The following is a 24,822-nucleotide window of genomic DNA, read 5'->3' as shown; positions in this document are numbered from 1 at the left end:
CTAATGATCAAGCAGGTGAAACTGATCAGAATCCCATAGTCCCACCAAAGAAATGTCAACCCCCTAAATACAAAGATGAAAAAGAGAAATGGAGACTATTCCTTCTAAGTTTATATTTTCAAAACGCTTCTGAGGAAGGTGATGAAGGAATGGTATGAAGAGGATTGTGGTTGTCCACTGGAGGGGTGAGAAGGGAACAAAGGTCTGCCTGTTCTTGCAGTTGTCCACACTGGTGTGACTGACTAGCCTGACAGTGGAGTATCTGACCTAGTGCTGGCAACGTTGGCCTGTGAGCAGATACTGACGGTGGATTTTGTGGTGAGAGTGTTGCTGGTATTTCTCCCCTGCTTGAAGTACCTGCTATGCCTCTAAAGCATACAGGAGACATCTTTGTGTTCAGCACTGTCACTCAATAGAGTATAAATTTTGTGCTGGGTTTGTTGAACTTCATGCACTTGAACATGCATTTCCTATAATGGCCTAAGATTCTGCTGATACACTGGAGTCAGTGGCGAACTTCACCTTCAATATCTGGCCCAGCTCCTGAGGGATAGAAGATGAATCAATGTCAACATATTTCCCAAGCCAACATGTCCACCATTGATGTCTTAATTGCATTTAACTTGTCTCCATCTTGCAGGATATGTTATTTGCATGCCCAACATCAAACATCCTGAACTGTATTCTGAGCTCCATCATAGTAATAGATTATCAAGAGGACAGAAGAAATGCTTCAATGATGTTTCCAAAGCCTCCTTTGAAAAAGCGTGCCATTTCACTGTCTTGTATGTATTTGTGCACCCTTGGTGCTTCAGATGGAGTAGGAGCTTTAATAATGGCACTGAAAGCCTTGAGTCTTTTCATCCAGACCATGAAATACCCAGGATAAATTGTGGTTACCCCCTTCTCTTAATATTGTTTACTCATCTGCCCCATCAAGCCCCTCTGGGAGTCCCTGAGGGACAACCAAAAAAAAGAATATTTGACTTAATACAAAATTAGTGAAAGAAAAATATTGAAGAAAACAGGGAGTTACTAATGTATTGCAAGTCTGTCAAGGAAAAACTAAGATAAAATTTTGTCATATTTGTTTTGACAAATACATTATGTATTTTTAAGAGTTAACACATTTACAAATTTTTCTTTTTCTTTATGTGTTTCCTTTTTCAGATTGTTCCATAAATGTTCATAAAAGCTGCAGAGATTCTGTCCCTATGTGTACCAAAACAAAGCATCAAGTAAGTGCCAACTACAACTTCAGAATAGATTTAGGGCTTTAAAGGAACTGGAATGGGCCTCCTTAAGATAGTTCATTCCTTTATGTTAGTAACTTCCAAGTTTTGACTTGGCGATGAAAAGTATGTGGTGATTTATCCTAATCATATGTCTTTTGTTAGGTTCTATCCTCATAATCCTCGGGCTCTCTATTAAACAGAAAGTTAACTGGAGCAGTCAATAACTACTAGGCAGGTCAGAGGTTAAGTATGTTGCACTGAGTGAATATTTTCCTGATGATGCAAAACTCCTCACCACCCTCACGTCTGTAGGTGATGCAATAATCATAACTTGCCTGGATAATTCTAGTTCTGGTCACATGAAGAGCTTAACACTGTCCAGGGTAAAATAGCCTAACTGAGTGATACCTAAAGAGTTCTAATTGATGGGCATTCTATCCACAAGTTTAATTATTTACTTACTCCGCCACAACGTACCATGGATGTAGTGTGTACCACTTCCAGTATGCAGTGCAGTCATGCCCTAGATCATACCAACAACTCCTCTAGTAATCTCATCTGTCACAGAGGACAATGCTAGGACCAGCAGGTTCTCTGCTAAATCACAAGAAGTCCTTACTTTGGAATACACTCAGTGGCCACTTATTTGGTACAGGAGTGGAAATAGGTGTGGTCTTCTACTGCTGTATCCCATCCACTTCAAAGCTTGACACATTGTGCATTCAGAGATGCTGTTCTGCCGGGTCTGGAGGACCTGAGTTGTAAGGAAAGACTGAATAGGTTAGAACTGTATTCTTCAGAACACAGAAGATTGAGAGAGGTATACAAAATTATGAGGGGTATAGATAGGGTAAATGCAGGCAGACTTTTTCCTCTGAAGCTGGGCGGAACTGCAACCAGAAGTCATGAGTTAAGGGTGAAAAGTGAAAAGTTTAAGGGGAACATGAAGGGAAACTTCTTTACTCAGAGGGCTGTGAGATTGTGGAATGAACTGCCAGCACAAGTGGATCATGCAAGATCGATTTCAGTGTTTAAGAGAAGTTTGGATAGGTACATGGATAGTAGGAATATAGAGGGCTATGGTCCCAATGCAGATCGATGGGAGTAGGCTGTTTAAATTGTTCCAGCATGGACAAGATGGGCCGAGGGGCCTGTTTCGGTGCAGTACTTCTCTATGACTCTAAGGCAGCACCGTTGTACAGTATGGTTATTTGAGTTTCTGTTGCCTCCCTGTCAGCTTGAACCAGTCTGGCCGCTCTTCCTTTGAGCTCCCTTATTAATAAGGCATTTTCACCCATAGGACTGCCCCCAAATAGATTTTTTCTTTTTTTTTTGCATTTTGCACCATACTTTGTAAACTCCAGGGAAAATATAAACTGTGAAAACGGAGACTTCTCTTTCTCCCTTATTAGGGAGAGAGAGAGCCTGTGGTATGTCAAATGCCGGGTGAAACGTGAAGTCTTTGGGGTAACTGCAAGTCTGCGTTTTTGCTGTTGCTTTGCTCACGCTTGAGTGCTCGGTAGCGGGCGCTGATGCTTTTTTTGCTGGTGGGGGGGGGATTGTTGCTGCTGCTTACACACGGGAGGGAGGGGAGCTGGGGGTACTTTGGGGTTTGAACATTTAACTGTCGTTCATTCTTTGTGGCACCCTGTTTTCATGAATGGTTGTGAAGAAAAAGCATTTCAGAATGTATATTGTATACATTTCTCTGACATTAAATGTGCCTTTGAAACCTTTGAGAGTGTTGTGTGTGAAAATCCCAGCAGATCAGTAGTTTCTGAGATCAAACCACCTGTCTGGCTCCAACAATTATTTCACGGTCAATGTCACTTAGATTACGTTTCTTCCCCATTCTGATGTTTGGTCTGCTCAACAACTGAACCTCTTAACCATGTCTGCATGCTTTGATGCATTGAATTGCTGGCACATGATTGTCTAATTACATATTTGCATTAACAAGCAGATGTACAGTGTACCTAATAAAGTAGCCACTGAGTGTATATTCAAGAGCCTTAAACCTTTGTTAAAAAATACATGTACAAAACTGCAAACTGTTTGCAGAAGCAGTAGTAGAATTGAAACATTACTGCGGCTTGTGAAGATTAAGTAGTTTGGCACTTTTATCTATATGAGGATGGAAATTTAAAGATAACCTTTAAAATTATGTGTGGGTTGCATTGGGTACATGTGCAGAAATTTTTGAGAAATGGGTTGCCTTAAAGCACAAAAATAAAACATATGAAATAAATTAAAATCATTAGCTGATCCTAAAATAAAGGAATTTAAAAAGCCTGACACAGTACATGAGAATCTGTTTCCCCAATTTAGATGTTGAAGGCAGCAAGATTAAGCTATACTGCTTGATTTCATGGGGAGCCCAGTGGTGAAGCAGACTATACATAGGGCACTGACCGTTGGAGAGTAAGGTTCAAACTTATGTGTTTGACTCTGCAAGGAAACCTAAATTTCCTGACAGCTAACGGGTAAATGCCAGCAGTCCTGAATTGCTCCTTGCAGGTTGCTCCCAATATCAGCAAAACCTGCACCAACATCCTTATTTTATTCTCTCAAATTTTGTTTTCTTTTCAGCAGAAACCTCATGACAAATATAACAAGATTTCCAGAAGCAAACCAGCCCATTGTGTGCATTGTAAGTATGAATAGATCCATCAAAGCTGTGAAATTAAATCTATCAGCTGGCCATCGTATTGCCTGATATTTTCCTTGGCGATTTTCTTGTGCTAATCAGCTAGAATGGAATGAGAATGTAATAGAAAGTTATAACACTCAATCTTCATTGATGCCTCCATTGTCCAGCTTCTGATCTTGTTTTCCAGCAACTGAGGTTTCATATTTTTAACAAGGAATATTTATGCGTGATTTATTTGTGATCAATCGCTAGAGACCATTGCTGGTTGAAAAGATCTGGAACCATAATATAACATTAATGGTGTAGTAATTGAGTTCCATGGATTTTTTTTTTCCTTGAGAACAGAGGTTTTGACAGAAGAGCTGAAATCCATTAGAAATGCAGGATTGGAGACCTGCAGTGCTGGGTTCTTGTGCTGTTTTTTTTTATACATCTATACTGCTATGAGTCATCCTTCAAAATGTTGTGGTCCAGATGAGGATAGTAATGCAGATAGACTTGTAAATCAGGAATCCACATCCTGTGCAGGGTGTTCCAGATATCAGTCATTGCCTGGGTGAAGCAGCTTTGCCGTATCCCTTCTAAGCCCTGTAACCCATAATGAAAACGTATGCTCTCTGGATTTGGACACCTCTGCAGTGAGGTAACATTTCCTACTCTCTAACCTATTTAAATCCCTCATAACTATGTCCATCTCAATCAGGTTCCACCTTGGCCTCCGCTACTCCAAGGGGGTAAAAAACCCTATCTCGTATCTCCCCATAAATAAATTAATCCAGCTCATCTGCACCCTCTCCTTGTAATCATGCTTTTCTATACCTTTGGCCATATTTCAGCTGTGCCCTGGCCACTATTTGATAAAGTTGTAGTATAACTTTCCTGCTCTTGTATTCTGCTCACTAGCCAGTAAGTGCAAGCATCTCGTATGTCTCCCTCAACACGTCACATTCATGATCCTTAGACTTGTATGTCAGGGCTCCTTCTGTCCTTTAATGGTCCCTTTTAAATTGTTTGAGCTGCAAAGAGGTGAAAGATGGGGTACCTTTTACATATGTGAGGTTGGGGTGTTCTGGAAACATTGCCAGAAGTATTGATGTTTAGGTGTCACAGAGCAGGTCATTGACTTGGAGGAGTGAATGTAAGATCTTCAGGCCATTAATATTTTAATGGTTTTCTGAATGAATTAGTTCTGAACACTGTTTCATGTGGACAGTAATAAGAATACTCTTTTTATCAGCTGTGCCATTCAAGATTACACTAGTATGCAACTTTTATTTCTTTGGAGATTTTCAGTCTGCGACCAATATTATTTGTATTAGACTGTCCCAGATTCAAAGTTATTTGCTTTGGTCACCAGCTTTGTTAACTGTCTGATTTGCTTAGTGTTAACTATTAAAACTATTATTTTTTCCTTGTTTCAATAGCCAATTCACTTAAGGATCCTTCATCACAATCTCTGAATACCATATCTTGTTCTTTACCTGTTGGAATATCTGCTCTCAAACGAGATTCTTCACTACAGCATCAGCCACTGTCAAAAAGTGCTTCTAGTATCAGTATAGACAGGTAAACAAAACTATGATCTTGAAAGCATAAGTTCTAGTTTCTAAGATGCTTTACTTACTTGGAACAAATGTCTTTTTTTTCTGTCAGGAGAATTGGTGAGTCAATGGAGTTAGAAGTGGATGGGTATGCTTCCAGGAACAGATCACAGTCTGAAGAATTAATTCAAACAATGGGTTCATCTCCATCAACAGAGTCACTTGCGTTAGATGGTGAGCATCTGGGAAGGGTTTTGCATTACGAGGATAGTAACCAGCTGCCTACCTAACACAACTTTTATTTCACAGGGCAGTGGCAAATGTACGTTTGTATTTCAGAAGCAGCTAAAGGCAGTAGGTCGTGCTTTGACAACAGCTGAAAGTGTAATTTATAGATGAATAATTTTCTTTCATAAAATTCTTTGCCTGGATTCCATTTTACATTTTTTTTCGGATTGTACTGATAATATAGGCTATGTTGCTCTTTTTCAGGGACAAGTCTGTTGAACAATCCATATCTGAGCCTAGGCTGAAGCAGCATGATTTGATTTATAGATGTTCTGTTTTTCATCAGTCTTGATTTGTCATTGTGGAATGTAGAAGGTTATTTAGTGTATAATCCTACCATTTTCACTTCTACAACCTTCTAGATTACATCTTTGAAAGTGATCATTCCACCTGTCTACATCTCACATTTATGTGGGGTGTTTTTGTTTAGTTTGTATTCACTATTGAAGTTGTTCAACTTTGCTGGAGCTGCTGTGATGAACTGACTCACTGACCAGTTCTGAATGGACCTGCAGTTATGTACTCAAGCACAGAGGAGCAGGCTGAAACAAAGGCCAGTCTGAACCCTCATACCAATACAGAGCAAGGGGCTGAGAGATGTCTAAGACCCCTCATGCTGTTTGCTTCAGAAATAAATATAAAGAAAACGATGCCTTGCTGACCTAATATAAATAAAATGTCATGGCTTTGACTACTTATAGTAACAGAGGAATATTCTGTATTACATACATTTGGCAAATGTTATGAATATAGTGATAGATTTGAAATAAAATAAATCCCCTATGAACCAGTCAGGGGATAAATGTTGAGAGATAATCAGGGCTTTCAAGAAGGGAAAACAATCATCTTGTGGATCCTTAATGTTGGGTCCCACATCCCAGATGTTGACCTCAAAGAAATACCAGCAACAATTGGCAGTGGGTGCAATGAAGGGACATGTCAGAGGCAAAGATTGCTGTTAACAACATTCTGCTGTGCTAAGGCAACTTTATCATCATCATTATCATTATGTTCTCTGCTGTATTACATAAATGGAAAATTTTTCTACAGAAGTGGTTTGTCATTGCCTTCTTCTGGGCAGTGTTTTTACGTGACAGATAACCCCAGCCATTCTCAATACCCCTCAGAGATTGTCTACCATAGAAATAGGAGCAGGAGTAGGCCATCTGGTCTGTTAAGCCTGTTCCACCATTTAATATGATCATGGTTGATCCGTCCATGGACTCACTTCCACCTACCTGCCTTTTTCCCATGGCCCTTAATTCTCCTACTATGCAAAAATCTATCCAACCTTGTCTTAAATATATTTACTGAGGGAGTCTCCACTGCTTCATTGGGTGGAGAATTCCACAGATTCACCACTCTCTGAGAAAATCAATTCCTCTTCATCTGTCCTAAATTAACTTCCCCAAATCTTGAGGCTGTGTCCGATAGTCCCATGCCTTCATGTGACCCTGATCGGGGGGGGGGGGGCTAAGCAGGTGGTACAGCTTGCCCAAGGTAACCTGCAGGCTAGTGGAGGGAAGGAGCACCTTACACCTCCTTTGGGGGAGACATATCTCCACCCCACCATTTTGATTTCATCAGTAAAATCAAAGAATTGGTGGGTGTTTATCTGAGGATAAATGTAATGTCCAAAACACTTCATTCCAGCTCTGAAGAATGAATGGTTGGCTACTGTCCAGAAGAGAAATCAATAAACTGGTTAACCCCATGTCGATACGCTTAACTGAAACAGTAAAAGGTGCAATATCTTCAGTTACCTGGAGATGGAGCACTTCCATAATACACCCGGTTGAAACCAGATAGCTCTGTCTGGTTAGACATTTGTTTGTGTCCCAAATGTCTGCAATCTGATGTCATTCTGGTTGTCTCTGCCAACTACCTCATGCTGGCTGTTTTATAGGCATCCGTAAGTCTCGTGAGACCATGGATTTGCGCCTTGGAAGGTTTCCAGGGCACAGGCCTGGGCAAGGTCGTATGGAAGACTGGCAGTTGCCCATGCTGCAAGTCTCCCCTCTCCATGCCTCCGATGTTGTCCAAGGGAGGGGCACTCGGGCCGATACAGCTTGGCACTGGTGTCGTCGCAGAGCAATGTGTGGTTAAGTGCCTTGCTCAAGGACGCAACATGTTGCCTCAGCTGAGGTTCGAGCTAGCGACCTGTAGATCATTAGACCAATGCCTTAACCACTGGCTGACTATCATCGATAGCAAGAGCAGAAGGCTGAACTTAAAACCAATGACTCCAAGGTTAAGGGAAGAAAAGCATTATGGAGGAAGAAGAACCATGAAGTTTGGTATTCACTTCACTTGATGCACTGGTGGAAGCAAACCAGAAGAACATTATCAAATTTATTATCCACAAAGTTGATGATCAGGTTCAGAACAAAATGTGCCAACTTCAAGAAAAGATCTGATGCCACGGTGGTCTATAAATTTAATATTGAGGAGGAATTCCTAAGATCTAAAGAGCCAGTAAGCCTCACTCCTGTTTTGATTCCTACATCATCTTCTGATTAGAGTCTGGTTGATGGAGCTGGAAGGGGTGTACTTGTATATGCTAGGCTGACCCAGAAAATGAAGAAACATGGGATCCACTGTGACTTGGTGAATTAGATTCAGAATGACCTTGTTCACAGAAGACAGAGGGTAATGGTGGAAGAGTGTTATTCTGTGGAGGTCCTCAGCTGATTGTGTTCCACGGGGATCAGTACTGGGACCTCAGGTGTTTGTAATAAAGTGGATTTCAGTTAATTGGGACCAGTGCATTTTGGTCCAATTAAGTGTCTGCCCCAATTAGTCTAAGTTTCATGGAATAGTTAAAAAGGTATAAAAAGTCAAACTACCATTTAATTGTGTAACAAATAATGTATTTAAATTATATACAGATCAAATTAGATCACTACCAATACTACTACAGTACTATAAAACAGTGTATTAGCTCCTAAGAGTTATCAATGGAGGAATTAATCCAATGTACACTACTGTGTTCTTTTGATTGACTGTAAATGAATAAAATCAGCATAGATAATGGGCTGCCTTCATATAAAGCTTAACAGATTGCATCTTGCAAATCTTCATGTTCATTGTAACATTCAAGATGGTTGTCGATACCTTCAAATTCTTGGTAGGTCTCAACTTGCTTGAAGTAGTGAAATTATTTCATTTTGACTCCTAGCATCTCCTAGCCTGAATACTTGAAACTGCAGAGAACAAAACAGTTATGAATTGTCTGAATGCTTATTTCTCGCCAACTATCAGTGACAAAAAAATTTTTTTTAATACAAGCGCACGTAATTGACGCTATTTAAAATCTGTTCATTACAAGAACAGTATAGTGTTTAACAGCCACACACTAGTTCGAAACTGTTCAGCAACAGTGTCTTGTCCCATTTATGTGGCATAGTGGCCCAAATAAACAAAGGGAATCCTGGCTATTTTCTTGATTAGTTTTTGTTCTTTAACAGTTATCCCAAATAAGCAAAGGCTTGATTAACTGATGGAGCAATTAACCAGAATCTTCAGTATATTTAAATGACCTGGATGTAAACGTAGATGGGTAGGTTAGTAAGTACGCAGATGACACAAAAATTGGTGAAGTAATGGGCAATGCATAGGGTTATCAAAGGAACAGCAGAATATATATCAGTTACAGATATGGGCAGAGAAACGGCAGATGGAATCTAATCTGATCAAGTTTGAGGTGTTGCACTTTGGGACGTCAAATTTAAGGGGAAAATATGCAGTTAATGGCAGGACCCTTAACAGTAATAAGCAGAGGGATCTTTGGGATGTAAGTCTATAGCTCCCTGAAAGTCATCATGAAAATACATAGGGCAGTAAAGAAGGCATATGGCATACTTGCCTATATTGGTCGGGGCACTGAGTGATAGTGTAAGGCTGCACTTGGAATACTGTGTGTAATTCTGGATGCCCCATTACAAGAATGACTTAGAAACTTTGAAAAGGATGAAGAAGAAGTTTACCGGGATGCTGCCTAGATTAGATGTCATGAACTATGAGCAGGGCTTGGGCATGCTTGTGTTGTTTTCTCTGGAGCATTGGAAGCTGAGGGGAGATGATAGAAGTCTCTAAAATTATGAGAGGTAGGGATGGGGTAGATAGTTGGAATCATTTACCAGGGCAGAAATGTCAAGAATGAGTGGACATTACTTTAAGGTGTGTGTGGGAGGAGGGGAGGGTTTAAGGGAGGAGTGAGGGACAAGTTTTTATACACAGAGAGTGAGAGGTGTCTGGAATGGGCTGCCAGGAGTAGGAAGCAGATATATAGTGGTGTGTAAGAGGCTTTTATTTAGACATGTGAATATACAGGGAATGGGGTGGGGGGGGTAGAATATAGTTCATGTAGAGGGAGGAGAAAGTTAGTTTAATTTGGCATTGTGTTTGATGTGCCCCTGTGCTGTATTGTTCTATGAGGCAGACCATCTTATGCTGTCTCTTAGAGTGATAGATGAGAGTATGTGGTAAAGTCTTGACCACTCGTTAACTCTGAACAAGCTTGCTGGCCTAGTCTGTACTGGCTTTTGCTGTACTGGATTGGCCCAGGTATGCTGGAGGCATACAACATTATGCATTTAGCTGAGACCTTGAGGATGACCATTATCACCCTCCTTCATCTGCAAAAGAGGGAGAAGGCAGAGATGAAAAATTGGTGACCTCATCTGACTGTCCATTGTGGACTACAAGATCCTGGTTAAAGTCATGACCAGTGAAGTTTCCTATGGGGCTGACAATTCATCTGGATTCAGACCTGCACGATACCCATACGAGAACTCTTGATTACCTTGCACAACTCAACTACTCATGGATACGATCACCTACATGCTGAACAGGGAATGGGCACGTGTCTAGTTATCTTGGACCAGAAGAAGTCCTTTTTCAGAACACTGCGCACATACATGACCAATCTGCTCTACAAATGAGGCTTGGGGTGGTGTCAGGATTTAGATATGATGGTTCTGTCCAGGCATCAGTAGCAGTTGTAGTCAGTGGATGGGAATTGAAGGTGTCCAGGTTAGATCTAGAATTGGGTAAGGATACTCTCTGTTGTTTCGTTTGTGTATTTTATCAAGCCCCTTGCTGAGTCAATCAAGAAGGATTTAGAGCAGGGGTTCCCATCCTAGGGTCCATGGACCCCTGCTTAATGGTATTGGTCCATGGCACAAAAAAAGGTTGGGAGCCCTGATATAGACCCAAAGGGATGGAGATCATATTACACAATGAAAACTTGGTGATGCATACAGCCAAGGTAAAGCAGAAACTGGGAATGTGGCATGAGCACTCAATCTTGATTAGGGGAAAAACTTGGGTATCAGGTGTGAGGTGCTCCAGATGTTGTTCTGCATGACACAGGTGTGACACGTACTCTGTGTCTACACCACAGCAGTTACCCAAGCCATTTTCCTCATAATCTTGAGAATGAAAATGAATTGTGTCCACAGAGACTGAATGTAAACATCTCCAGACAAAAGGGGGACATGTATCTGCTGTCCCTTCATCCTTGTGCCTGCCTTTTGTGTGTGGCTGCATCATGACTCTAGGTTTGCTAGCACCATCTGTTACTATGTGCTGAAATTCTCTGTTGAACATCAATGAAATAATGAATTATTCTGTATTCTATATTGTGCCATTGGGAAGTACTATTTCCTCTCAATTTAGGAGCAAGTACATTGGTCATGAGTTCAAATGGCGATGAAACGAGTAGAGAGAGATAAGAATGGAAAGCAACATCTGAAGAAGTGAAGCAGAGTTAACAAAATTGGGCAGGAGAAAAAAAATTTAAGTTGCAAAATAAGTTAGGTGTGGGCTGGATGAGGCAAAGGGAATGGAACCATATATCACCATTGTAACTGCCTTATTAACACTGTGTCCAGAGGTGGTCCACAATTTATCCACAGAACATTCCTGAACTCATCTTGTTATTTATGTTCCCTACATCCTAAGCATCTCTCTCCTCATCTTTTCAACAACTGAAAGCTAAATCCTGCCTGACAAACCTATTACAATTTTTTGAGGAAATTACCAGTAGGCTAGACAAGGGAGATGCAGTAGATGTTGTATATTTGGATTTTCAGGCCTTTGACAAGGTGCCACACATGAGGCTACTTAGCAAGATAAGAGCCCATGGAGTTACGGGAAAGTTACATATGTGGATAGAGCATTGGCTGATTGGCAGGAAACAGAGAGTGGGAATAAAGGGATCCTATTCTGGTTGGCTGCCGGTTATCAGTGGTGTTCCACAGGAGTCTGCGTTGGGGCCACTTCTTTTTACATTGTATATCAACGATTTGGATTATGGAATAGATGGCTTTGTGGCTAAGTTTGCTGATATACGAAGATAGGTGGAGGGGCCCGTAGTGCTGAGGAAACGGAGAGTCTGCAGAGAGACTTGGATAGGTTGGAAGAATAGGCAAAGAAGTGGCAAATGAAGTACAATGTTGGAAAGTGTATGGTTATGCACTTTGGCAGAAAAAATAAATGGGCAGACTATTATTTAAATGGGGAGAGAATTCAAAGTTCGGAGATGCAACGGGACTTGGGAGTCCTCGTACAGGATACCCTTAAGGTTAACCTCCAGGTTGAGTCAGTAGCGAAGAAGGCAAATGCAATGTTGGCATTCGTTTCTAGAGGAATAGAGTATAGGAGCAGGGATGTGATGTTGAGGCTCTATAAGACACTGGTGAGACCTCACTTGGAGTACTGTGGGCAGTTTTGGTCTCCTTATTTAAGAAAGGATGTGAAGGATGTGCTGACGTTGGAGACGGTACAGAGGAGATTCACTAGAATGATTCCGGGAATGAGAGGGTTAACATATGAGGAACGTTTGTCTGCTCTTGGACTGTTTTCTTTGGAGTTTAGAAGAATGAGGGGAGACCTCATAGAAACATTTCGAGTGCTGAAAGACATGGACAGAGTGAATGTGGCAAAGTTGTTTCCCATGATGGGGGAGTCTAGTACGAGAGGGCATGACTTAAGGATTGAAGGGCGCTCATTCAGAACAGAAATGCGAAGAAATTTTTTTAGTCAGAGGGTGGTGAATCTATGGAATTTGTTGCCACAGGCAGCAGTGGAGGCCAAGTCATTGGGTGTATTTAAGGCAGAGATTGATAGGTATCTGAGTAGCCAGGGCATCAAAGGTTATGGTGAGAAGGCGGGGAGTGGGACTAAATGGGAGAATGGATCAGCTCATGATAAAATTGCGGAGCAGAGTTGATGGGCCGAATGGCCGACTTCTGCTCCTTTGTCTTATGGTCTTATGGTCCCTTTTCTCTCTGGAAAATAATTTACCAAGTCTACCTTGACAAACAGTCATCAGTTTGAGATACTAACTCTTATCACTTTCTGCAGATACGGCTTGACATGCTGAACATTTTCCAGCATTTTCTGTTTTTTCTTTCAGATTTCCAGCTTCTGCAGTCTTCTTGAATTTCAAATGAGAGGAGAGTTTAGCCATTAATGTTACCTGTTTTGGAAAGCAAAATACTTGAATCAATGACTTAATTTTCTCTTTAAAAATAGAGAACTCTACATATACAAATGTGTTAGAAAGAGTGGGATCTCACATTAACAACTAAGTTTCAATATTACAAAAAGTGCAGTTATAAAATCAAGTCGTTTGAGCACATATTTTTATCTTCAAGTAATTATGTCCTAAGAAATTCAACATTCTGAGATCATTTGGGGAAAAAAGATTAATAGTTTTTGTATCCCACAAACAATTTTCAAGTGTTAACATTTTTGGATGGAAAATGATGGGAAGAAAGAGACTTGTAACTGATTTCACTGCTGGCACTACTGGTCAAAAATTCACCCATGTGAAATTATCTTCCAGAGAAAAAATCATTAGCAGGCGCTGATTTTAATTGTTCATTTCCCCAGATAATACTGTCTCTGCGATGCGTGGAATCCTTGAATTTGATGCAGAAGAATTTAAAGCTGAGTCCTGGAGCCTTGCTGTTGATCATTCATTTAGCAGTAAACAACAGAAAAACATGATCAAGAGACAGGATGTGATATATGGTGAGTGTACTGTCCTAAACAGTGTACGAATAAGAGCTGCATGTGAACCAGTGATTCATCAATGTTCAACTTTTGCTTTGTTTCTTCTAATTTAATAAAAGAGTGATAGCTATTCTTTGAAGGTCTCACAATTTTTCAAAAAGATGATAAAACTGTCCAAAGCATTTTTCCTCACTATTCAGATTGAGAATTCTTGTGTTACTCTACATCAGAACCAAATAAACATAGAAACATAGAGAACCTACAGCACAATACAGGCTCTTCGGCCCACAAAGCTGTGCCAAACATGTCCTTACCTTAGAAATAGCTAGACTTACCCATAGCCCTCTATTTTTCTCAGTTCCATGTACCTATCCAGGAGTCTCTTAAAAGACCCTATCGTTTCCGCCTCCACCGCCATCACAGCCATTCATTTCAGGCACTCACTACTCTCTGAGTAAAAAAACTTACCCCTGACATCTCCTCTATGCCCTCTTGTGCTAGCCATTTCAGCCCTGGGAAAAAGCCTCTGACTATCCACATGATCAGTGCCTCTCATTATCTTGTACACCTCTATCAGGTCACCTCTCATCCTCCATCACTCCAAGGAGAAAAGGCTGAGTTCACTCAACCTATTCTCATAAGGCATGCTCCCGAATCCAGGCAACATCCTTGTAAATCTCCTCTGCACCCTTTCTATGGTTTCCACATCCATCCTGTAGTGATGTGACCAGAATTGAATACAGTACTCCAAGTGGGGTCTGACCAGGGTCCTGTAGAGCTGCAACGTTACCTCTCGGCTCTTAAACTCAATCCCATGATTGATGAAGGCCAATGCCTTCTTAACCACAGAGTCAACCTGCGTAGCAGCTTTGAGGGTCCTATGGACCCGGACCCCAAGATCCCTCTGATCCTCCACACTGCCAAGAGTCTTACCATTAATACTATATTCTGCCATCATATTTGACCTACCAAATGACCCACCTCACACTTATTTGGGTTGAACTCCATCTGCCACTTTTCAGCCCAGTTTTGCATCTGATCAATGCCCCGCTGTAACCTCTGACAGCCCTCCACACTATCCATAATGCCCCCAACCTTTGTGTCACCAGCAAATTTACTAACCCATCCCTCTACTTCGTCAACCAGGTCATTTATAAAAATAACAAAGAGTAGGGGTCCCAGAACAGATCCCTGAGGCACACCACTGGTTACTGTCCTCCATGCAGAATATGACCCGTCTACAACTACTCTTTGTCTTTTGTGGGCAAGCCAGTTCTGGATCCACAAAGCAAAATTTAGTCGACTCCATTTGGGCACTAGCCTACAAAGTACCCAGGACATCTTTAGGGAGTGGTGTCTCAGAAAGGCAGCATCCATTATTAAGGACCTCCAGCACCCAGAGCATGCCCTTTTCTCATTGTTACCATCAGGTAGGAGGTACAGAAGCCTGAAGCCACACACTTTTCTGCATCAGTATTTACTCAGGAAACTGGCATAGCGTATATGGAAGGGAAACAAAACTGTCATGGAGAATATAGAGATTAAAGAGGAGGAGGTGCTTGCTGCCTTACAGCAAATAAAGGTAGATAAATGCCCTGGGCCTGACATGATATTTCCTCGGACCTTGAGAGAGACTAGTGTAGAAATTGCAGGGTCCTGGCAGAAATATTTAAAATGTCCTTAGCCACGGGTGCGGTGCCAGAGGATTGGACGGTAGCTCATGTTGTTCCGTTGTTTAAAAAAGGCTCCAAAAGTAAACCAGGTAATTATAGGCCAGTGAGCCTGACATCAGTAGTAGGTAAATTATTGGAAGGTGTTCTGAGAGATCGGATATACAAGTATATGGACAGCCAAGGGCTGATTAAGGTTAGTCAGCACAGCTTTGTGCGTGGTAGATCGTGTTTAATGAATCTTGTAGAGTTTTTCAAGGAGGTTACCAAGAAAGTAGATGAAGGAAACATGGACTTTAATAAGGCCTTTGACAAGGTCCCACATGGGAGGTTAGTTCAGAAGGTTCAGACACTAGGTATCCATGGAGAGGTTGTAAACTGGATTCGAAATTGGCTGTGTGGGAGAAGACAGAGAGTGGTAGTGGATGATTGCTTCTCAGACTGGAGGCCTGTGACTAGTGATGTGCCTCAGGGATCTGTGCTGGGACCATTGTTGTTTGTTGTCTATATCAATGATCTAGATGATAATGTGGTAAATTGGATCAGCAAGTTTGCTGATGACACTAAGATTGCAGGCGTTGTGGACAGCAAGGAAGGCTTTCAAAGCTTGCAGAGGGATCTGGACCAACTGGAAATATGGGCCAGAAAATGGCAGATGGAATTTAATGCAGACAAGTGTGAGGTATTGCATTTTGGAAGGAGAAATCAAGGTAGGACATACACAGTAAATGGTAGGGCACTGAGGAGTGCGGAGGAACAAAGGGATCTGGGAGTTCAGATACATAATTCCCTGAAAATGGCATCACAGGTAGACAGGGTTGAAAAGAAGTTTTTTGGCATCCTGGCATTCATAAATCGAAGTATTGAGTATAGGCATTGGGGTGTTATGGTGAGATTGTATAAGACATTGGTGAAGCCAAATTTGGAGTATTGTGTGCAGTTCTGGTCACCTAACTATAGGAAGGATATCAGTAAGACTGAAAGAGTGCAGAGAAGATTTACTAGGATGTTGCCAGGTCTCCAGGAGTTGAGTTACAGGGAAAGATTGAACAGGTTAGGACTTTATCCTTGGAGCGGAGAAGAATGAGGGGGGATTTGCTAGAGGTTTAGAAAATTATGAGGGTATAGACAGAGTAAATGCGAGTAGGCTCTTTCCACTTAGATTAGGAGAGATAAATACGAGAGGACATGGCTTTAGGGTGAAAGGGGAAAGGTTTAGGGGGAACGTTAGGGGAACTTCACTCAGAGAGTGGTGGGAGTGTGGAATGAGCTGCCATCTGATGTAAATGCGGGCTCACTCTTACGTTTTAAGAATAAGTTGGATAGATACATGGATGGGAGCGGTGTGGAGGGTTATGGACGGTGCAGGTCAATGAGACTAGCGGAATAAAGTTTCAGCACAGACAAGAAGGGCTGAATGGTTTGTTTTCTGTGTTGTAGTGTTCTATAGTTCTGCGGTTCACTCAGCGACTCAGGAACAGCTTCTTCCCCTCTGCCATCTGATTCCTAAGTGGACATTGAACCCATAAACACTACCTCACTTTTTTTAATATTTATTATTTCTGTTTTTGTGTGATTTTTAATCTATTCAATATACATATTCTGTAATTGATTTATTTCTTCTTTATATTTTTTCTACTTCTTCTATATTATGTATTGCACTGAACTGCTGCTGCTAAGTTAATGAATTTCATGACACATACCAGTGATAATAAACCTGATTCTGATTCTGAAATAATATAGCAAAGCAATTAATTTCTGTTGGGTACCTGACTCCGAAGTATGCCCAGGAATTTCTTGCATATGTCATGTAAACTGACACCTCAGTCTTAAACACTAAATTATTTCTTGTTCACTTTCAGAGCTGATGCAGACAGAGATGCACCACGTTCAGACCCTGGAGATAATGTCAGAAATTTATAGGAAGGGCATGAAGGAGGAGCTGCAAATAGATCACAACGTCATTGACAAAATATTTCCCTCTTTGGATGGGCTATTAGAAATTCACAAGCATTTTTTCTTCTGCTTGAAAGAGAGGCGCCGGGAGTCTTTCGAGGAAGACAGTGAAAGGAACTTTTTTATTCATAAAATTGGTGATATCCTTTTACAACAGGTAGTGTGAGAGTAAGAGGAGCAGAAATATTTGCAAAATATCTCTTGGAATGTAGTAGATATGAAATGTTGTCTGTTGCAGAATATAAAATAATGCAGAAGTTTTACTCTGCGGAAACTAGTTGAGTAAACGATTAATGTGACCTAATTACGTAACAATCCCAAAACAGATGGACAAGAACTTATTTAAATAGAAAACTGTATTAACAGAACGGGTACAAAAGGCACCCATCCAAAAAGATTCACTCTATTTGGTGGATCCTAATGACATCAGGCCCTCTGGCATGAACTTCACTCAGATTTAAAATCAAAGTAATTTATTTTGGTTTGAGTGCTACAAGTTCAAAGGTAGGACAACCCCCTGTGCCGCTACACAGAAATGATTTGATTGTTTATCAGTTGGGTGACTTTAGAACAAGCAGCAATAGAAATGAACATTAAAGTTGAGATTAAAGAAGTATAAGATAAAATGGTGGCTTTGTATGCAGCAGGATGTGATTTGGGACAGCTAATGATTTAATCATCTTGCAGCTTTGAGAAGTCATAAGTTCCTAGAAAACTTTTAAAATTTATATACTGTTACCTTGCTTGACAACGGCAAAGTTCAAATGATTCATCTATGTAAAATTCTTTGTTATTTTTCCTGATCCATATAATTTTTATTCCAATACTATCTCTGGCAAACAGTCTGCTTTGATTTCATTGCTTGATTTATTTTAGATGTCCTAGAGGACTGAGCCACTTATTGGACCATAATCATTCTTCATGTTTAGTTTACAGATGAGAATGCCAATAAGTTGAAGCACTCCTATGGTGAATTTTGCAGCCATCATAATGAGGCAGTCAGTTTATTTAAAGAACTGCAACAACAAAACAAGAAATTTCAGAACTTTATCCGAGTAAGTATTCATTGTCAGTTTTCACTACAAGAAGAAATATTGCAAAGCAAGATTTTTCAACTCACTTTGCATTCTGGTTTTCCTTTTTAGCAACAAAGCAACAATCTACAAGTCCGACGCCTTGGTGTCCCTGAATGTATACTATTAGTTACCCAACGCATCACCAAATACCCAGTCCTGCTTGAACGTTTACTACAGTACACAGAAGGTATATTTTGGGTTGACTTTCTATGCTGTTTTATAAAACTGTGGAGTCCTACGCTACCTTAGTTTTCACTTCTCTAATCTCTATATATAACGATTTGATATAGTCTAGCAGTTAGGGTTCCTGGTTTTCACCAATGTGGCCTGGGTTCAACTCCCAGTGTTGAAATTACAGTTTTGGAGTGGCACAGTAGTGTAGTGGTTAGTGTAATGCCATTATGGGCTCAATTCCTGTCAAAAGTTTGTACGTTCTCCTGTGATCACGTGAATTCTCCGGGTGCTGTAGTTTCCTTCCACATTTCAAAGACTACTCATTAGTAGGTTAATTGGTTATATGGGTGTAATTGGGTGGTATGGTGCCATTGGGCTGGGAGGACCTGTTAACATGCTGTAGTTCCAAATAAGAAGAATAATTATAAAAGGATCTGAGTTGTCCAGAAGTTGAGAAAGATATATCATAAATGCCAATAGTTATTATTTTTTCACAATGACAATAATCTAGTTTTGGAGTAAATTATGGTAATTTAATTACTAAGTAATCATAGGTGCTGCTGATATTTAATGCAGGTAATCAAATGACATTTCACTGAAGATTAGATAAGTATGAAAGACACATTAGACGATACCATTTGAGCTCCTGAGTCAAATGGTGGTAGAGAGTTGATTTTGGCTTTGTCAACCCTTGAAAAGACCAAACCCTACGTCTCTTCTACTTATTATTTTCATTACCTTGCCACAGCATGGTGAGTTGTTGTCAATATATTGAGAGTCGTCAAAAACTTCCTTTTTCTAAACCAGTTTTGGGCCCCTTGTCTAAGGAAAGATGTGCTGGCTACGAAGAGGGTCCAGAGGAGGTTCGCAAGAATGATCCCAGGAATGAAGGGGTTAATAAAGAGCATTTGATGGCTCCAGGTCTGCACTTGCTGAAGTTCAGAAGAATGGGGTCCCCCCCACCCCCACCGTTCTCATTGAAACCTATCGAATATTGAAGGGCCTACATAGAGTGGCTTGCAGAGGGTGTTTCCTATAGTGGGGAACTCTATGACCAGAAGGCATGGCCTCGAAATAGGACTGCCTCCATTTAGAACAGATATGAGGAGGAATTTCTTTAGCCAGAGGGTGGTGAATCTGTGGAATTCAATCCCACAGATGGCTGTGAAGGCTAAATCACTGGGTATATTTAAAGTGGAGTCTGATAGGTTCTTGATTAGTAAGGGCATCAAAGGTTAAGTGGTGAAGGCAGGAGAATAGGGTTGAGAGGGAAAATAGATCAGTCATTATTGAATAAAGCAGCAGACTTAATGGGCCGAATGCTCTAATTCTACTACTATGCCTTATAGAATTATGACCTCTCGGTGAGAAATGCAAGTAGCTGGTGCTTTGTGTATGTACCTGCTTTTCTAGATACGTTCTCCAAGAGCATTGAGACACTTCCCCCACCACATCCAACAATCTCAGAAAGCAATACACATCAAAGTTGCTGGTGAACGCAGCAGGCCAGGCAGCATCTCTAGGAAGAGATACAGTCGACGTTTCAGGCCGAGACCCTTCGAAAGTTGCTGATTGCATGGTTTCAGTAGTGTTGATTAGAGTGAGCTGGACAAATGTCGTAATCCTGCCTCTTCATAATTTTTGACAGTTGAGTGCAAATCTAAAGATAAGCTTTTTTTAAATAAACATTGCTGAAGATGTTTAAAACTTGTGGGAGTTACTGTACTAATTCAGTTGCACAACTTACTGGATAATTCAAGTTTTGTGAAGAAATTCTAATAGTGCAAATATTATATCATATAGTTCAAAGTTCGAAGTAACTTTATTATTAAAATGTGTATATGTACGTCACCATACGGGGGGGGGGGGATTGATAATTTCGTGGCCTAAGGTAGAAGAAGTCAAGTTTAGAAAACCTAGCACATTTATTTTTCAACATAGTCCCCTCTTACATGTACACACTTAGTCCAGCGGTCGTAGAGCATACAGATCCCTTCTTTGTAGAAGTAGTCCACAGCAGGGGTGATTGACGGGTTCAAGGCCTAAGGTAGAAGGAGATGAGTTATTAACTTCAAACTTTCTGCATTATCACTCAAAGAGTTGAACTGCACACGCACGTAACAGGAGCGTCTTGGACCTGCAGATGGTCCATAGCAGGGGTGATTGATAAGTTCGTGGCCTTGGGTAGAAAGAGATGAGTTATACAGCTCTCATTACATGCACGTGCAGTTCAACTCTTTGAGTGAAAATGCAGAAAGTTTGAAGTTAATAACTCATCTCCTTCTACCTTAGACCACAAACTTATCAATCACCCCTACTGTGGACTACTTCTGGAGGTCCAAGACACCGACTTCTACAAAGAAGGGACCCATATGCTCCACAACCGCTGGAGTAGGTGTGTAAACGTAGGAAAAATAAATGTGCTAGGTTTTCTAAAATTGACTCCGTCTACCTTAGGCCACAAGCTTATCAATCACCCCTTGTATGCAACCCTGAGAGTCGTTTCCTTGCAGGCATACTCAGTAAATCCAAGAACTATAATAGAATCAATGAAAGACCGCACCCAACAGGACAGACAAGCAGCCAATGTACAAAAGATAACTAACTATGGAAATACAAAAGAAAAAAGAAATAACAAGAATAAATAAATATCAAGAACATGAAATGAGGAGCCCTTGAAAGTGAGCCCATAGGATGTGGTATCAGTACAGTGATGGGGCGAGTGATGTTGAATGAAGTTATTCCCACGAGTTCAAGAGCCTGATGGTTGAGGAGTAATAATTGTTCCTGAACCTGGGAGTGTGGGTCCTGAGATGTCTCTGTTTTCATCCTGAGGGAAGAAAGCCTGTCCGCGATGGTGGGGGTTGCTGATGATGGATGCTGCTTTTCTGCAACTGCGCTCCATGTAGATGTGCTCAATGTTGCGGAGTGCTTTACCTGTGATGGACTGGGCCATATCCACTGCTTTTTGTAGGATTCAGACCTGCTTTGTTTGCCACGCGTACATTAAAACATGGAAGTGTACAGTGAAATGTGTCATTTGCATCGAATCGAATCAGCGAGGATTATGCTGGGCAGCCAGCAAGCCTAACAACGCTCCTGGCACCAATACTGCAGCCTGCAGCTTACTATCTCTAACAGTATGACTTCGGAATGTGGGTGGCATCAGGAGTCATGTGGAGAAAATACAAAACCCTTGCATGCTGCAGCAGGAATTGAAACCTGATTGGTGATTGCTGCCGTTGTAATAGGGTTACACTAACAGCTGTACTACTGTGCTGTACACATTTATGGTACCCTTAGATTACACGTGCATAAGAAATAGCTTTCATCATTACACTGCTGACTACGACTGCAAATATGAGGCAATTCATGCAGCAGTGAATCCTGGTATTACTGACAGTGGTTACCATTGTTAGCAGTGTCATTACTTTTCCAGTATGAAGAGGGCCTCCAGTCTCTGTGAATAGCTCACATTATTTGTGCAATTTCCTCCATTCCTTATCAGAAACTCTTGGAGCCTTCTGTAGTGTTGTGCCTTTTTCCCATGGCCCTCGGGTCAGAAAAATGGTTTGATATCATTTGTTAGCACCTCTTGCTGCCCCTTATGAGTTGCAAAGTTTTAAAGAAGTTTAGTTAAGTATACTTTGTGATTGCAACTTTGCTGGCAAGGTTGGCACTTATTCCCCATCCCTCATGGCCCTCGAGCATGTGGTGGTGGGCAGCTCACTTCAGTAATATCTTGTGGAGCTTCAAGTGTTTCATAGACATTGTTGTACTGCTGAGCGGTGCAGTATTAAGGTGTGTGCATACTTATTTGTCAATAAGCAAACAGCAGGAAATTTGCACACAAAGCAGCCCCTCCCCTCCTCTGGCTCCTGTAGCATTACTCCCTCTTTATACTGGCTATCTCCCCTCTCCACTCTCAATCCCTAAGGAACTCAGCCTGCTGAGTTATCCAGCAGGTTGTCTGTTATTCCAGATTTTAGCACTTGCAGTCTGTCTCTTCACTTAGAAAGATAATTTTTAGGGTACGTGATTGCGGGTCCATGTGGAAAATATACCAATGTATATGGTGTAATGTTGCAAAATGCTTTTCTGGGTGCATGAATTGTCTGTTTTAAATTCAAGCTGCACAATCCATTGAATTTTTTAGTTCACACTGCAGGGTAGATGCTAGAATGATAAGTGTAGCCTGCTTTAAAAATTCTCTGGTTATAGCTTGTGTCCATAAAGTCCTGGTGTGAGGTGATATACAGTAGAATCTTGTATAAATTTTGCAGAATCTGAAAGATCTATATCTCTAATTTGGCCTTTTGCAGTTTCCAGTCATAGTAAATGCAGCATGTTTACTTCACTTCTGGAACAAGCACAAATGCACTGTTCAGCCAAATTTAAAAGGCAGGAGTAATATTTCATAGACTGGAAATTTCCACATATGAAAGTGTCTTGATGGTCCTATTTATGATTGAGAGTTTATGGCAAACATAGTGGTAACAGTAGCCAGATGCAAGCTGCCAGCACTCCTTATTGTTTGGAAACTCATATTTCTGACTCTGTTTAAAACTTGTAAGAGTTACAATACTGATTCAATTCCACAACTTACTGGATAATTCAAGTTTTGTGAAGAACTTGCAATATTGCCCTAGAATCATATAGTTCAAAGTTCAAAGTAAATTATTATCAAGGTCTTTACGTGTCACCATATACAACCCTGAGATTTGTTTTCTTGCAAGCATAGTCAGTAAATTCAAAAGCTATAACAGAATCAGTGAAAGACTGCACCCAACAGTGTGGACGAACAACCAGTGTGCAAAAAACAACAAACTGTGCAAATACAAAAAAAGAAATAATAAATAAATAAATAAGCAAGCAAGCAAGCAATACGTGTCAGGAACGTGAGATGAAGAGTCCTTGAAAGTGAGTCCATAGGCTGTGGGCACAGTTCAATGATGGGACAAGTGAAGTTGAGTGAAGTCATACCTACTGGTTCAAGAGCTTGATGGTTCTTAAACCTGGTGATGTGGGTCCTGAGGCTCCTGCACCTTCTTCCTGATTGCGGCAATGAGAAGACAGCTTGTCCTGGGTGGTGGGAGTCCCTGATTATAGATGCTGCTTTCCTGCAACAATGCTCCATGTGGATGTGCTCAATGGTGGGGAGGTCTTTACCCACGATGGACTGGGCTATATCCTCTAATTTTGTAGGATTTCTCGTTCAAGGCCATTGGTGTTTTCGTACTAAGTTCTGATACAACCAGTGAACATATTCTCCACCACACATGTATAGAAGAAAATGGGCCCCTTATCCTACAGTATTTCATCCATGCCAACCAAATTGCCTACCTCAGTTAAGATTAGCTTTATTTGTCACATGTAACATCAAAACATACAGTGAAATGTATTGTCTTCCATCAAATAAAATCAGCGAGGATTGTGCTGGGCAGTCTGCAAATGAAATGGCACCACACTTCTGGTGCCAACATAGCATGACCATAACTTGCTAACCATAACCATATTATATTTGGAACATGGGAGGAAACTGGAGCACCCAGAGGAAACCCATACAGTCACGGGGAGGATGTGCAAACTCCTTACTGACGATGGTGAGAATTAAAACCCGATCTTACTGCTGGTGCTGGGAAGTGTTGCACTAACTGCTGCATTACTGAGCTACCCACTGTAAACCCCATTTGTCTCCTTTAAATGCCATGCTGTGCAAAGTTATAAGACGTGAATCAGTAAATATGATTCAGGCATCCATGTCACTCCTGACCATCAAGGAATTTTATGTATAGGTATGTGCCTGAATAATAATGGACTGAAATTTGGTTGTATTCTTATTCCCAGAAGGGACAGAAGAAAATGAGGATGTGGCTAGATCTCTTGCTATGATAAAGGACATAATCACATCAATAGATACAAAGGTCAACAAATATGAGAAAGAGCAAAAACTACTTGATATCTTAAGTAGGTTTGAAAACAAAACATATGCCAAGTTGAAGAATGGCCGTGCATTCAGGAAGCAAGATCTGACCAGCCGGGACAGAGAGTTACAGCATGAAGGTTCAATGTATTGGAAAACAGCCACAGGACGATTGAAAGGTAAAATAACACCAATATTAAAAATTATATTTTCACTATGCAGTTTTGAAAATTGAGTGGTGTACTGAAAAATATATATAGTTATAAATCATTTGTTACCATGCAGTT

General features: G+C 40.9%; 1 protein-coding gene across 4 annotated transcripts in view; it reads left to right on the top strand.

Annotated features, from left to right (window-relative positions):
• arhgef28a (Rho guanine nucleotide exchange factor (GEF) 28a) overlaps window positions 1-24,822 on the top strand; it is a 379,030-nt gene that overhangs the window by 252,078 nt on the left and 102,130 nt on the right. For 3 of the 4 annotated variants that reach the window (XM_072257920.1, XM_072257923.1, XM_072257922.1), the window contains 9 exons: window positions 1,171-1,238; window positions 3,825-3,885; window positions 5,310-5,451; window positions 5,539-5,660; window positions 13,614-13,754; window positions 17,269-17,519; window positions 18,292-18,417; window positions 18,508-18,625; window positions 24,460-24,714. In XM_072257920.1, coding sequence (XP_072114021.1) covers window positions 1,171-1,238; window positions 3,825-3,885; window positions 5,310-5,451; window positions 5,539-5,660; window positions 13,614-13,754; window positions 17,269-17,519; window positions 18,292-18,417; window positions 18,508-18,625; window positions 24,460-24,714 — 1,284 coding nt within the window. The remainder of the gene's footprint in view (window positions 1-1,170; window positions 1,239-3,824; window positions 3,886-5,309; window positions 5,452-5,538; window positions 5,661-13,613; window positions 13,755-17,268; window positions 17,520-18,291; window positions 18,418-18,507; window positions 18,626-24,459; window positions 24,715-24,822) is intronic. The other variant, XM_072257921.1, reaches the window with a different exon arrangement.

Source organism: Mobula birostris, chromosome 5 (assembly GCF_030028105.1).
Source record: "Mobula birostris isolate sMobBir1 chromosome 5, sMobBir1.hap1, whole genome shotgun sequence".
Taxonomy (NCBI): Eukaryota; Metazoa; Chordata; class Chondrichthyes; order Myliobatiformes; family Myliobatidae; genus Mobula; species Mobula birostris.
Note: the sequence above shows the minus strand (reverse complement) of the source record. Positions and strands in the feature narration are given on the sequence as shown.